Below are 13,812 nucleotides of genomic sequence, written 5' to 3' on the forward strand. Positions count from 1 at the left end.
GGCCTTTAACATTTAAAACCACGGCTGTCCTGGATTATTTAAGAGTACAATTGGTTTATATTTTGGCTTCCACGCAGAGAAATCGTGTATTTCTGTGTTTCTGTCTGAAAAATTGCTCTAAATACTACAATACCCATGAACCCTAGCAACTATTGCCGTCAAGAAGAAGCTTGCCAGAGCTTGAGCAAATTGAGAAGGCACATTGTCCCATATGTCATAGAACAAAATACTATGCTGCTCATGTGTAACTTCATCAATGCTGTTGCTGAATTTATCTCACAGTGACCCAAACCCTCAGAGTCCACTGCTTTAAGCCTCCAGATGTTTCTACAAGCCATAATCTTTAGCTCCAGCCCATCACTAATGTTGCACACAACAGAATTTAAAGCTGGAATTGACTTCTCTACTTATTCATTGTTCCCAGTCTTGTACCTTTGACTATTTATCAAAGAACCTCATGTTCTGTAATACAGCCGCTCATCTTTTGTACTGATTAGAGAGCTGCACGTCCATTCAAGCCTTAAAACTGCGAGACAGCGAACATCAGCTGCAGAAAATGAGCTACTTTGAATATTTTGCAATACTCATTCAGCAATACTCATCTCAAGAGGAAAAGCCCCACTTATTTAATCCTACATTGCATTAAATCTCTTGAATTCTGGAGGTTAGAGGTTGAGAGCTGTGGCTGTGGACGTGTGGCAGGTCCCTGTACGGGAGTTCAAAGGGATCAAAATTAGTTATTAGGCGCTCGAAGGGCAGTAAATTGCCAGGCTGTAATTTCCACCCTCAGATTTATGACTTGGCCTCAAGGGGCCTTTACTGCACAGAGACGACCCCTCTTACCTCGCCGGCTAAAGGTTATTGTAAATCACACCCCCCTCCAACCCTCAATGCCATCACACTCTCTCACGGCAACGCGTCTGTTCACACAAACGCCCCGACTGACCTTTCATTTCCCTTTCCTTCCCTACATGTCTGCTGTGATTGCCCTGAAATAATCCTCTCGCATCTACAAGAAGCTGTTTTTCATTTCTGATGTTGTTGCTTTAAAGGCATTAGTGCAGTGACCAGTCCCCCCGCTGGCCTGTTATAACATCACAACAGTGTCATAATAAGTCCCTTCAGGACAACGATTCAATTTGTTTTTCAGGAGGTGACTCTTATGTTGTTGTTTTGTTATTGTTATTATTTTATGGAAATGAATTTGTATTTCAGTACAGCTGATAAATATCCATCATATTCTCTCATTTCTCTTTTATATTTTCTACATCCTGTGATACAAAAATGAACAAAAACAGAAAACAGCAACAAGAAAACTATATCTGCACATGTATCCATGCACTTCCTCATATACTGTATACATACATGCATGAAAATGCATATTTGAATATATGTTACATGCATTAATTCACGCGTACATACAGATTCATTTAAAAACCCTAACAAACAACAAAAGAAGCTCTTTTTTGTTCATTTAGTTCAGTCTTTCAGCTCGTGTATTCAGCTGTTTGACTGTCCATTATGGCCAACGATTACTTTCATTACCGATTAATCTGCTTTCGAGGAGCCCAAACTGACGTCTTCAAATTGCCTCCTTTATCCAACCACAAACCCAACGACTCTTCATTTATTGTCATGAACGACAAAGAGGAGCTACAAATCTTTACATCTACGAAGCTGGAAGCAACAAATATCTGATATTTGTGCTTGAAAAAATGACTGAAACGAGCAATCGGTCATCAAAATAGTTGACGATCGATTGTCTTTCAATCAAGTAATCAATGAAGTGACTACTTCTACAGTCCTCTTCCAAAAGTCACAGGCGATCAAGCTGAATAAAATCAATGTATTATTCATCCGAGAGAATCCAGTAATGTTAACTGTTAACTGTGACTGATCACACTTGTTTGATTATGCGTCTACCTCTGTGACGTCATGTGTATCTTTGTGGACGACGTGTACTCAGAGATCAAACATCAGACGGACATATTGCTCCACCAAGCTAAATGTGTTCCCTGTGTTGGGGAAAGCAATAAAAATGCAATCTAGCTTGATGTTTTTACAATAGCCCCCTGCAGCTTCACTGTGTCTATATTGAATTATCCTACTGTATGCTCTCTGGCTTGAGCAGCTCTTTGATGCAGTGACGGCTGCCAGTTTCTCATCTGACAATAAAAGGGACGAGTGAGCCCAAAAACACTGGAGTATTCAGTATTCTGTAGGTGTCGGGGACTGTGTGACAGCAATAGTTTGATTGTCAGCAGTCGGTGGGTGTCCTTGGTGTTATTTTACACAAATGAAAGGCGACTACACAGATCCTAAGGAGGCGTCATTGATAGAAGCACGGTTGGCTGCTGTTGTAACACTTCCTAAAGACGACACGCTCGCTCAGCACAGATATCGTTTTTAAGTATTCAGAGCTGAGGGAGTGAGTTTTGCTGGTCGAGCTGAATCTCAGGCTGTTCCTCGAGGTCTCTCCGGCTCCTCAGCGTCCCATCCAGAGTCTCTGATTGATCCGTCTTCATCAGCAAGATGTGGGCCAAGGATCCAGCTGGCACTGGTCCTGAGTGACCTGCTGCTGTTGCTGTTGTGTGATTGAGTCTGTAAACCAACCTGAAGAGCGGAGACTCTCAGTGTCCTGTTGTGGTCTTTCCCACGAGCACTGGGGCTGAAGTCTGATTTTGTTTTATTTTGAAATTCTTGCTGCATACGATCAACACTGATTCTGGACACTGATTTTCTTTTTCCTGTTTTCATTCATTGGTAGACGCCTGCAGAGTGTGCAATAACAAAAATCTTCATGTTTATTGCATCTCACGCTAGCCATGTTTATGTTAACGTAGTTTTATGCACATTTTGAAATAATGCATGAGATAGGGTGATGGAAATGGCAGCGGCGCCAGCAGAGGAGAAAAACAACGTGTAGAGCCGGAATGTTTTCACATCTTACTCTGTGATTTGAGGATTTATTTCAGCAAAACAAGACAGTTTCATGGGTTTTATTTATTCTATGTCGAGTCTGAATGTAGTGTGTTTTACAATGATTTAACGAAGCAACTAAGTTAAGTCTTTTTAAGTGTTTTTTTTTCTTTTTAGTAAGGACAATAGGTGTAAATATACCTCCTTTTTGATATTTTGTGAGTCAATTTCATTTACTTATTAGACTAAGTTGCAAAAATCTTTTACATCTACCGGCTGAAAGTATGGTGCCTTTCAGACTATCACATTTTGAGGGTACAAAGTGGTATTAGCATGCTGACTTTAGTACACATCAGTGCAACACTGTTGGTTCTTCACACCCTGTCGATAATTGTTCATTTTTTAAAATGTTTTATACTAAAATTCTGGCTTAATCTTACAAATTGCTCCTTTAATTCCAATAGAAAGTGGAACGGATGAAAGCAGAGACGTGACATCTACATGAGAAGGAGATTGTGAAGTTGGTCACAGCACATCACACTGGATCGCCAGTGTGTTCTGCGTGATTGGGTCGTGGCAGTAGTCCCATTTTGTCATTTTGGTTTTGATTTTCTGAGACTGTCAGAAACTGGTTGTCACAGAGGCAGCTGCCTAACAACATGTTCACCATGTTTTCCTCACAATTCTCCAATTTCCTGCACCTCGTGAATGGAATAGATATTAGTTAATAGAGTAAAACATCTATTTGTCTTCCCTGATTTAGAGCAGCAGGTTTTCTTTTATCTGATTTGAACGCTCACAAATATGATCGCAGTGAGATTAATCCACTTTAGTGCAGCGTCACCATCTTCCACGTGTAGACACTTGTCAACTGCGGGAAGTGCAGCTCCGGTATTGATGGCGGGAGGCTCATCTCATCATTTATTTATAACCGCCCTCTGTCCTGTCCTCCCTTTGGTCTCCACGCTGTAAATATAACACTGTTTATCAAATATTAAAGACCTAACAGTATAGCGGAGCTCTCTGAAATCAAGATTTAGTAATTGAGAAAGTACAACAAGGCCTCTGTTTGCGCTTATTGCCCATTATGTGGTGCTTTCCCAGAGATTTTTTTGCCAGGAAACCAAATCAGAGTCACGATGCATTCATACGGAGCTCATTTAGCTGTTTCAGACACTCTCGCCGCCAAAGCTGTCAGAATTTGTCTAAGTTATTCTCCGGAAGAGTGTCTAAAGGTTACACCCGCAGCTCTCGCTGACTTGTTTTCAAACTAATTCGAGGATGCGCCGTTGACTTCAGGTGACGTCGCTAATCACCCGTTCCCTTCGCAGAGTTTTCCTGCGGCGTGGCTGCGAGAGATGGAGGCTGTTCTCTTTTTTTTTCCACATCGAGGTGCTCTCTGTGTTACACTTGGTGAATCAGCATGCTGTCAATCACACTACCACTTCCCCTGTCTCTCCTGAGAGTGATGCGCAATTGCCCGGGTTTGTTTTTAGCCTGGAAGCATGACTCTCCTGGAGCAGCACACCTCCATTTTTATTTTTTTTTTCTTCCTTAAATCGGCTGCTGCTGTAATTTTAGCCGACAGCCGGCCCTCTCAGGGAGGAAGCCTTGTCCACCATTTCATTTAGAGTTCATCTTCTAGGCAGACTCCACACACACACACACTGCCTGACATATTGCAGTGCTAGGCATTTTGCCCAGGTAATGAGAAGTGGGGGAAAAGAAGGCCGTGGGGGGAGGTAGTGGTCTTTCAGGTCATGGGTAAAATAGTGCTAAGAGAAAAGCTCATCCAAGTGGAATTTTATAGTCATGCCCGGCTGTTTGAATGGCCTGTAAAATAAAGCTGTGACACCGATTAAAATGACCTTGGATAACATTTTGAAAGAAAAGGCGCAGATGAACTATTTCAGAGCCTCCTCAGCCCCGCATGCGGTAGCTTACGCTGTGCGGATGCTCATTTAACAGTCGACTCAGCAGTCAAAAACCTCCTAATTATCGTAAACCACAGCTCTGCTTATGTTAGGAAACTCGGCTGCTGTTCACAGCTGGGCAGCAGTCAGCGCTGCTCTCATCACTTCCCCCCGAGGGGGTTCTCCAGCATCCCCCAGGGACCTGCCGTCTATGTGTGTGTGTGTGTGTGTGTGTGTATATATACTGTACATCATCCTCGACTTGTAAAACCACAGGAGAGGTGAAAGTCCATTTAACCGATGCGCTGAAGATGCTCTGTCACGCAAGCCTCTTCACCTTTTTTATTTATGTGCTCGGACTGCTCTCTGTTCGCTGAGTCGTGCTTCCACCGCGGTGCATTCTGCCACTCGCCGCTCTTCTATCTCACCGTCCCAACATCCCATTCGCAGGTTATTTATGAGAGCGGCGCCCGGAGGGAGCGTTTCCTGGGAATAAGAATTCGCCAGGTTGTGTTTTTCCTTGAGAGATAGTGGAATACGAATAAATATCAGTGAATAGAAACAAACTTCCATTTGCTGCCTTTTTCAGTGTTGTGAATAATGCAGTGTGGCGAGGACACACTGTAGGCAAATGTCACACCTAAAGAGAGATATTAATGCGTGTTACGTGTAGACACAGTGAAATATAAATGCAAACAACCACAGTATGTTTCAGTGGTGAGTTAGCAAGGAGGCAAAACAACTGGTCCTATGTGATATCATTTTTTGGGTTGTGTGCTTACATTATTCCAGATGTTTCCAACAAAGTTCAAACCCAGAGAAAAGCCCACTCAAGGTAATGGTGGGTCATTTGGTCGGAAGTTAGTCCAAGAATTTGACTAAACCTTTTTTTGACCATTTGTTTGTGTTTACTCACATTACTGGAAGGGTCTTTATTCGCCCCTAAAAGCCAGGTTATTTTACTATACTTTAGCCGTAAAATAGCTAACAACAATACATAGAAGGGTGTGTGTTTTTATGTGTTTGTACTCAGGTTCATTGCTATCATAGACCAGAAAGTGAAGTACATGCCCCCCTCCAGCTTCAGTCAGCTTTACATTAACTAACGACAGAGGTGACCTCCGTGGATCGCTGCTGCAGTCAGGTTGATGAACAGGAGTGAAGATAAATCCTTTTTCTAATCCCACAAGTGATCTCTGAGCTCTCCTCCCGTCTGTAAACCGATCCGGATCAGAGAAATATCCGATGTGACTCAAGGTGTTTATTCCTCTAGAAAACCCGGCTCTGCACCCGACTCTCCCCTCCAGAGCGGCCAGCTCTGAGCAACATCTTTTGTTTTGGCGACAGAATTTACATATTGTGCATTCAAAGCTTTATCTCGTCTTGTTTGGTGCCTGTTCGAGCATGCCCTTTGATTATTTTCAATCTGAACACTCTAAAGCCTTTGTGTGTTTGTGTGCTTGTGCCACATTTGGCTTGCGACACTGACTAGCTGACAGAGACATGGAGAAGTTAATTAAAGCGGGTGTCAGAATGCCAGGTTTAGCGCGAGGACGATGGGCTGCAAAATTAGCTAACACTCTCACTGTCAGTTATACCCACATTCAGCGTCATTGCATCTGTAACTTCAATCTTTGTGATGGAAAGATAATTCTGCTGGTTTAGAGCAGAATCTTAGTGGATGAATTTTGTTTCGTGAGAGCCCAGAACCTGTCACAGACCTGCCAGAGTGGCCTTTAGGGAGCGTCATAGCCTTTTTCTTTAACTCCGCTCTAAAATAAAGGCTTGTTTAAAACATTGCTGATTTTAAGAAGAGAGAGTATACTGCTGGTGTTGAGGCAGCTGAAGCTTAACAGAACTGTCTAACTGGAGCAGTAGCGGGCCATTGTTGGGTCTCACAGGCATTAAATCAAATGATTGGTGTGATTAGCTGCGCTCCTCTGGGACGGAGATTTATGAACTCTGAGCTGCTTTTTTGTGCCTGACGTACGGCACGAACCCAGTTTAGAAAATGCAGACTGTTTTTTATAGCCTAATGACACAAGAGCTTCATTTACAGACTGATTTCCAAGATGGTGTGATGATCTCTTTGGGGAAACAACAACATGTTACGGGCTGTTTAGCATTTCCAATCTTAGAATCTCATTTTTGTATTGGTCCACTGTAGGTCAATTGTCGATAGCGATGACTTGGTTACCACGCCAACACTTTTCCCTGTATCTCTTGTTGCCATGGCGACAGCTGGGTCAAAACCGTTGACCTGATCCTCCTCTACAGATAGTTACTTCGGCGGGCACCTTTCATGTAATGGACACATTTGTCCTGACTGTTCGACCTTTTTGCTTCTTTTGTCGACCAGTCGTAGTTAGGTTTCGATCGGGTCCGAGAGATGTCAGGTTTCATCTAGTGTCCCCCCCGTTTTAACAGACTTTCCTACATCCTGGTGTGTGATGAGTAAATCACAACTTACTATCTGAATGTCAGAGGAGCATAAAAGGTCCATTTTCGTGAAGTCACATGTCATACAGTCCACTGCTCCGATTGGTTGCACGTCAATCCAGTTGACGCAGATCTCCAGGTCTGTTCAGTGCATCGTACCAAGCTCACGAATCTCAGATCAAACCTTCAAACAGGGCAGTGCTGAGACACAAAGAACAGCTATCTTTCTTCAGAATCGCTTTAACAGTTTGCCTCTCCTTTCTTTGTCTCCCTCCTTTCTGTTTTCTCTCTACTAGCACCATTACCTGCTTTCTTCGTCAGCAGAAAGTGAGGGCAGATTGTCCACTAGTTGATCGAACTCGGATAGCGTCTTTCTCTTGGAGGGATAACAAACATAAAAGCATAAAATGCTAAAATGGCTCAGCGCTACATCACATGATTGGTTGGAGGCCTGTTCAGTGGTGTCCAGAAGCATTTTGGTCTGCGCCCTTCAATAATGCCCTTTGTGAGAGATTAAACTAACTAACCCAACTAATAAGCATTTATAAATTAGTTCCCCAGATGTCCTTTTCTGTTGTTGTCATCATAAAGTGTGCTTTCTCACGATGGATCATGTTCTCCTAACAACGGTGGAAAAGGCATCGCGTCCTTCGATTACAGATGACATTCAGAAGTCACTGTCAGCTCAGCAAGAGAGTTAATATTCCTCAAAAACATAATTAATTAATTAATCTCAGGATAATGTGATTAAAGTTCTGTTTAATATTCGGCACATGCCTTTCAATTAGGGCGTACAATCCAGCAGAAGCACCTCTCAATACAGTGCGGTGTTGAGAGGTCCTTGAACAAAACAATAAAGTTTAATCATGTGCCCAGAAGACGTGACTCACAGCAGCAGGCCTGTTGTTTTGGGTTGGACGAGACTGCACGCATGTATCTAATAAACTGTCACGAGCGCTACATAATGTTCATTCATTGCGAGATAATTAAGTCGGGATCACAAGAGCGCATTGCGATGATTTAGTTACGATCTCAAAGATAACGAGCCAGAAACATTTACAGCCACAATGACCGCTCTGGGCTTCCGTAGCTCTGAAACTGCTTTCACACCCTCCGGCTGCTCCGGCTGGTTGCAGCAGCAGCCCTGCAGCACTTGGAAATGAACTTGCTGCGAGATCCCAAAGCCTGCAGCCTCTGCTCCCGAACACTGATGATTAATTGGTTGTTCTGTTTTTTACTCGCGGGCGTTCAGGTATGACCACAGCCTGCAGCTCTGGCACCCATCCCATGAGTAAGAAACACCACGTTACTCTGCCTTTATTGCACGTTTTCACCTAAAAATCCAGCCTGTGATCACACGAGTAAATCCACTTGACTTCACTCGTAATACAGAGATGGAAAGCATTGGTAGTAATTTGGGGATTTTCACGCTGTAAGGTGTCTTTGTGCCGAGGATTTGTCGCTCTATAAGGTCTATAAGGATTTGTCGCGCCACTGTAGCTGTGAGACACAATATTGCCACACTCCCTGGAGTTCGTCTGTAACGCCGAGTTATTGTCCTTGTCTTCTGAAGGGCAGATGGCGCACCGATGCTGAATCACAATGTGTGCTCGGATAGACAGATCGCTGGTTCTGTTCATCTGGCAGCTCTTGAGAATTTGTTTATAATTATAGTTTTATTTTATGACATGCACAATGTCATTTAGTCACGAGCGTTACACAGCAACTAATTAAAGCTTATTTGTGGTTTTTCCATTATGGATTAGTATTAAAGGTCAATTTAATTAAAGGAGTCATTAAGAAATTGTTTCATTAGACTTCTGAATCTGTGGAATTACCATGGTTTCTGGTGTTTTAGTCCTTTTCTGGATAAGATGCCGCAAAATCACTCCAAATTATATGCCTCAAGTTGACATTTTCCTTTTTTTGTTTCTAAAATCAAACGCAGAGCATTCTGTTTATAGTGTCGACCGGCTCTAAATGAATAACACGTCCCCTCTCATCACTCAAGAGTCACTGCGAGACAGTTGTGTCTCTGTTTGGTTCCTTTGTACCTGCCTGACGTGACCCGCTCAGAACACACGTCTGCTCTGTGCTTAATTTAGCCCGGGATGACAGGGACAAAGGTTTGATGTCTCCCTGAGTGACGGGCTGTCTCTCCTCCTCTGACGGTTGTTTGCTCCGGTCGTTGTCGCGGGACTGTAGCTCAGAATTCCCGAGTGAGGTGGCGAAGCAAAAACTGTCGTGAAAGAGTGTGTTTGTGGTTTGGGTCTGGAGCAGCAGGGTTATCAGGCAGTAATTGGTGTGTAAATGTAGTTCAGGCGTGTTGTGTCTTTTGTCAGAATCCATCAGCTGAAAAATGGACCGAGAGAGGAAAAGGCAGACGGTCTGACAGACATGTCACGACAGGCTGCTTCAGACTTAGAGGCCACATTTAGTGACAGTCTGCATTGGTTTGTTTCCTGACAAGCTCTGAAAGAGTTTTGACTCTGCATCCTACCCTCCTTCTTCTCCTCCTTCCCCCTCTTCCTCTTCTTCTCCTCCTCCCTCCTCTCCCCCTTCCTCTTCTTCTTCTTCTTCTCCTCTTCTACTCATGCTTCTTTTTTCCCTTCACACCGTTCTTCTTCCTCTTACATTCCTCTCTTCTTCTTCTTCTTCTTCTTCTTCTTCTTCTTCTTCTTCTTCTTCTTCTTCTTCTTCTTCTTCTTCTTCTTCTTCTCCTCCTCCTCCTTTCTCCTCTTCTTCTTCTCATCCTCCTTTTTCTTCTTCTTCTTCTTCTTCTCCTTCTTCTTCTTCTTCTTTCTTCTTCTCCTTCTTCTCCTCCTCCTCCTCCCCCTCCTTCTCTTCTTCTTCTTCTTCTCCTTCTTCTCCTCCTTTCTCCTCTTCTTCTTCTCATCCTCCTTTTTCTTCTTCTTCTTTCTTCTTCTCCTTCTTCTCCTCCTCCTCCTCTCCCTCCTTCTCTTCTTCTTCTTCTCCTTCTTCTTCTTCTCCTCCTCCTCCTCCTCCTCCTTCTTCTTCTTCTTCTTCTTCTTCTTCTTCTTCTTCTTCTTCTTCTTCTTCTTCTCCTTCTCCTTCTCCTTTTTCTTTTCCTCCTCCTTTTTCTTCTTCTTCTCCTTCTTTTCCTCCTTTTCCTTTTCCTCCTCCTCCTCCTCCCCCTCCTCCTTCTCTTTATTCCTCTTATTCATCTTCCGACCATCATTGCTATCATTATTTCCATCACCCTCACCGCCACCATCACGTCGTCTTTAGTAGTAATAGTAATAGTAGTACCACAGTATAAGATGCACCACATAATATAAATAATATTTTGCTCTTCGGTCGATGTGCTCAACCTGTGAGATGATTCCTGCCTCTTAAAATTATTTGCATGAGTAAAGCTACAATCTGCCGCCCTGATGCAGCGCCTACACCCGCTGCTCCATCACACACAGCAGCCACACAGTCTGTCGTGTCAGCTGTTGTCCATAGTGCAGCGCTCATGTTTGTAGTAATACCCCACAGTCGACACAAAGCGCCGTCCTCTCGGTCCTCTCTGGTGTTGTCACTCAGGACTATAGGTGTAAATCCAGCACACCTGGCACTGAGCCTGCACCACTGTATAGAGTCAATCCTCTTACATCCACAGATTACCATCCGACCATTCAATCTTCTACCCTTATTGTACGATGGGATGAACTTTTTGTTCCCAGATGTACAGTGATGGCATGGCTGGCTTTTCAGTCAATAATAGCAGGAGTATATGAATCAGACAAAACGTATTTTATTTGCTTTTTTATGCACATTAGTTGTTCTGTGTCTGCCGGAAGGGAAACCACCGACATCTGTGTCTGTCACTGAGGGACTGTAATATTTTCTGCGGTCAGTTTTTGACCCGTATGTGTCTGAAACGCTGGAGGTTGTAACCTTCGTTCTGCTCCCCTGGTGCTTTTAATGTGAAAAGCTTTTGATTTAATATTTGTTTGTTCAAAACTCTGACTTGTTTTCGCTGTGAGTCATAATAGATGCTGTGACACGGCGGTCAAGCTTCTTTGTGATCTAAATTATATTTTAATCTCAACCTATATGACCATTGTATTCCTTATTATTCCTGCTGAATGAATGAAGTGAATGAATGAATGATTGAATGAATGAAGTCTTTTCTCTTGTAGCAGCTGTGATATTTGATTTTTACTTTCATTTGGGTACAGGGGAGGTCATTTATCATGTATTAATTCAATTATTGATTTAATCAAACACATTTTTATACATACACTGAATAGTGTCATTGCAGCACATACAGTCAGTACACATTTATGCATTTACCTTGCCATCACACGGCCCTTTCAGAGGACAAATTGCAGCTGTTAAATCGTCCTGCTCAAAGCCACCAGACTCCATTTACAAAAACAGTCATTTAACACAACACTCACACGAGATTCGCTGATGTTCCTCCGTCTAATTTGTTAGTTTTGTTGTTATTGTGTGATTTCAGTGCTTTAAAGGGTTTGTTGGGATTCATCGAAATTTTAATAAGAAGTTGATTGGCCTTTAAAGTCCAGTATTGATCAGAGTCTAGTCTTAAGGTATCTTTACTTATTGCTTGTGAGTTGTCTGCTGCCAAACTGCAAGTGTAAGTAAGCAATAACATCAACAACTCGCTGTAAAGGTTGATTTTCTTTTCTGTTTCATCATCCAGTGCTTACAGCCATCTACCACTTAACAGCCCTTCTGCTTCATGTTGCGTTGCATCACCGTGGAGGGCTGTTGCAGAGCGTTGTGCGATGCTGGCCTTCATGCTGACCCACCCCCTCCTTTTTCTTATTTTTTCCTCTTCAGGAGTTCGCCGCGCTGACCAAGGAGCTGAACGCCTGCAGGGAGCAGCTGCTGGAGAAGGAGGAGGAGATCTCTGAGCTCAAAGCCGAGAGGAACAACACCAGGGTGAGGACGGCGATGCCACCACGATGAGCTTATTATTAGCTAATCATAAACTCATGATGTTTTTTTCTTCCCCCCTGCAAGTTTGCATTCAGCAACTTTCTCTAAAGTTTCCCGGCTTTTCCCCCAAATTGTCGTGTCAGCTGCAAAAAAAAAACCAAATAACAAACTGCACACTGCGATAGACGGCGTCCAGAGAAAGCTTAAGCTATCTGGTGGGTACGGTTTTAAGGCTGCAGAAGCGCTGAAGCAACCATGCGCACTGTCTGTTTCCAATTCCCAGACATACTTCATTAGCTCCCCTCATTCTGCCGGAACATTTTTCCCACTTACTTCACATGGATGGCTGCTCAACGGTAAAACTAAGACCAAATGGTGCTGATGCCCCGCAGCGTCCGGGTCAAAGTGTTCGGGAGAGGAAAAACAACTGGAGACATTAGCGGATCAGCTCGATTCTGTGCGGCTGAAGTCCCTGCATCTTCAATAAAACAACATTTCCCTTTTTTAAAGCAGTAAGCGCACTCTGCTGTTGACAGATAAGACTCTGTTCCATCCCACTGCTGATTAAGTGTGGATTTACAGTCTTGCACAATCTTTTCTCTGGGTGGAGGCAGAATATTTTAGCACCACGGCGAGAAAAAAACAGCGTGGCGCGAGGTGAGATGCCAAAAACAGGGTACGGGAAAAAAAAAAAGTCATTTTCACTCTCTCACTTTATTATCACCTCGAATCTTCCGATGGGCAATTACCAAGCGAACTTTAATTAAGCTCGGTTTTGTCCCTGACAGGGTTTTACAGTTTGTAATTAAATCTTGGAAAAAGGCATGTGCAGGCAGTCTGTGGACCGAGGGGCTGACGACAGAAGTGATGACAGTGAGAAGACTCAAACTTTATTGGTTGTGTCAGATAAGCATCACAAACAAATTACATGCATGTAAATTCATAGAAAACTCTCGTAATGAGACAGAAGCAGACGATCAAAGACGAGGCGACCGTCAGCTAACACAGAGCTCGGTTCACTTTGTGATTGATTCAAGGGAGGACATTTTGTCGAGTGTGCAGGAGACACGATGGCTGCCGATGAGACGGTGGTATCGGACAGACAGTCTGCATGGGGTCTTTTTTCAGCCCTGCATGCACAAAACACCAACAGGATTTCCAACTGTTAACAAGTGGTCCGACTCTGATCACTTCCACCTGCTCAGTGTTTTGTTGAAGACTATTTCTTGCTTGGAAAATTTAACACATTGATTTTGCAACAGGGACAAAACGGAATTAAATTTAATTTGTGTTCCTGTTTCTCTAATGTTTGTGTTCTTCAAAATAACGGCCAGGACCCCTGTCGTCAGGCCTGTACGACAATGACAGTGAAGGCGGGGAACAGCGTGAGCACTGAAATGTTGTTACTGTTGGAGAAACTGACTGATGTTAACCTGTTCGAGGAGCTAACACTGACGTTAGCCCTTTTGCTTTAAATACCAGTGAGCATGTATTAATTGGCATACAATATACACCACCAACAACACTTATCAAAGTTTACGGTTCGATTTAGGAGTTTTTGAGATAAGTTAGGATTCTAATTATATAGTAGGAATATAAAAGACTATAGCCTATTGGAATGATGGGT

At 43.2% G+C, this 13,812-nt stretch overlaps 1 protein-coding gene across 3 annotated transcripts in view; it reads left to right on the top strand.

Annotated features, from left to right (window-relative positions):
• ppfia2 (PTPRF interacting protein alpha 2) overlaps positions 1–13,812 on the top strand; it is a 174,131-nt gene that overhangs the window by 115,517 nt on the left and 44,802 nt on the right. For all 3 annotated transcript variants that reach the window (XR_012180060.1, XM_073480546.1, XM_073480547.1), the window contains exon 3: positions 12,087–12,188. Coding sequence is in view for 2 of the 3 variants with exons in the window: in XM_073480546.1 (XP_073336647.1) it covers positions 12,087–12,188 (102 nt within the window). In the remaining variant the exon portion in view is untranslated. The remainder of the gene's footprint in view (positions 1–12,086; positions 12,189–13,812) is intronic.

The sequence above is a fragment of the Pagrus major genome, chromosome 14 (assembly GCF_040436345.1).
Source record: "Pagrus major chromosome 14, Pma_NU_1.0".
NCBI classification, from domain to species: domain Eukaryota; kingdom Metazoa; phylum Chordata; class Actinopteri; order Spariformes; family Sparidae; genus Pagrus; species Pagrus major.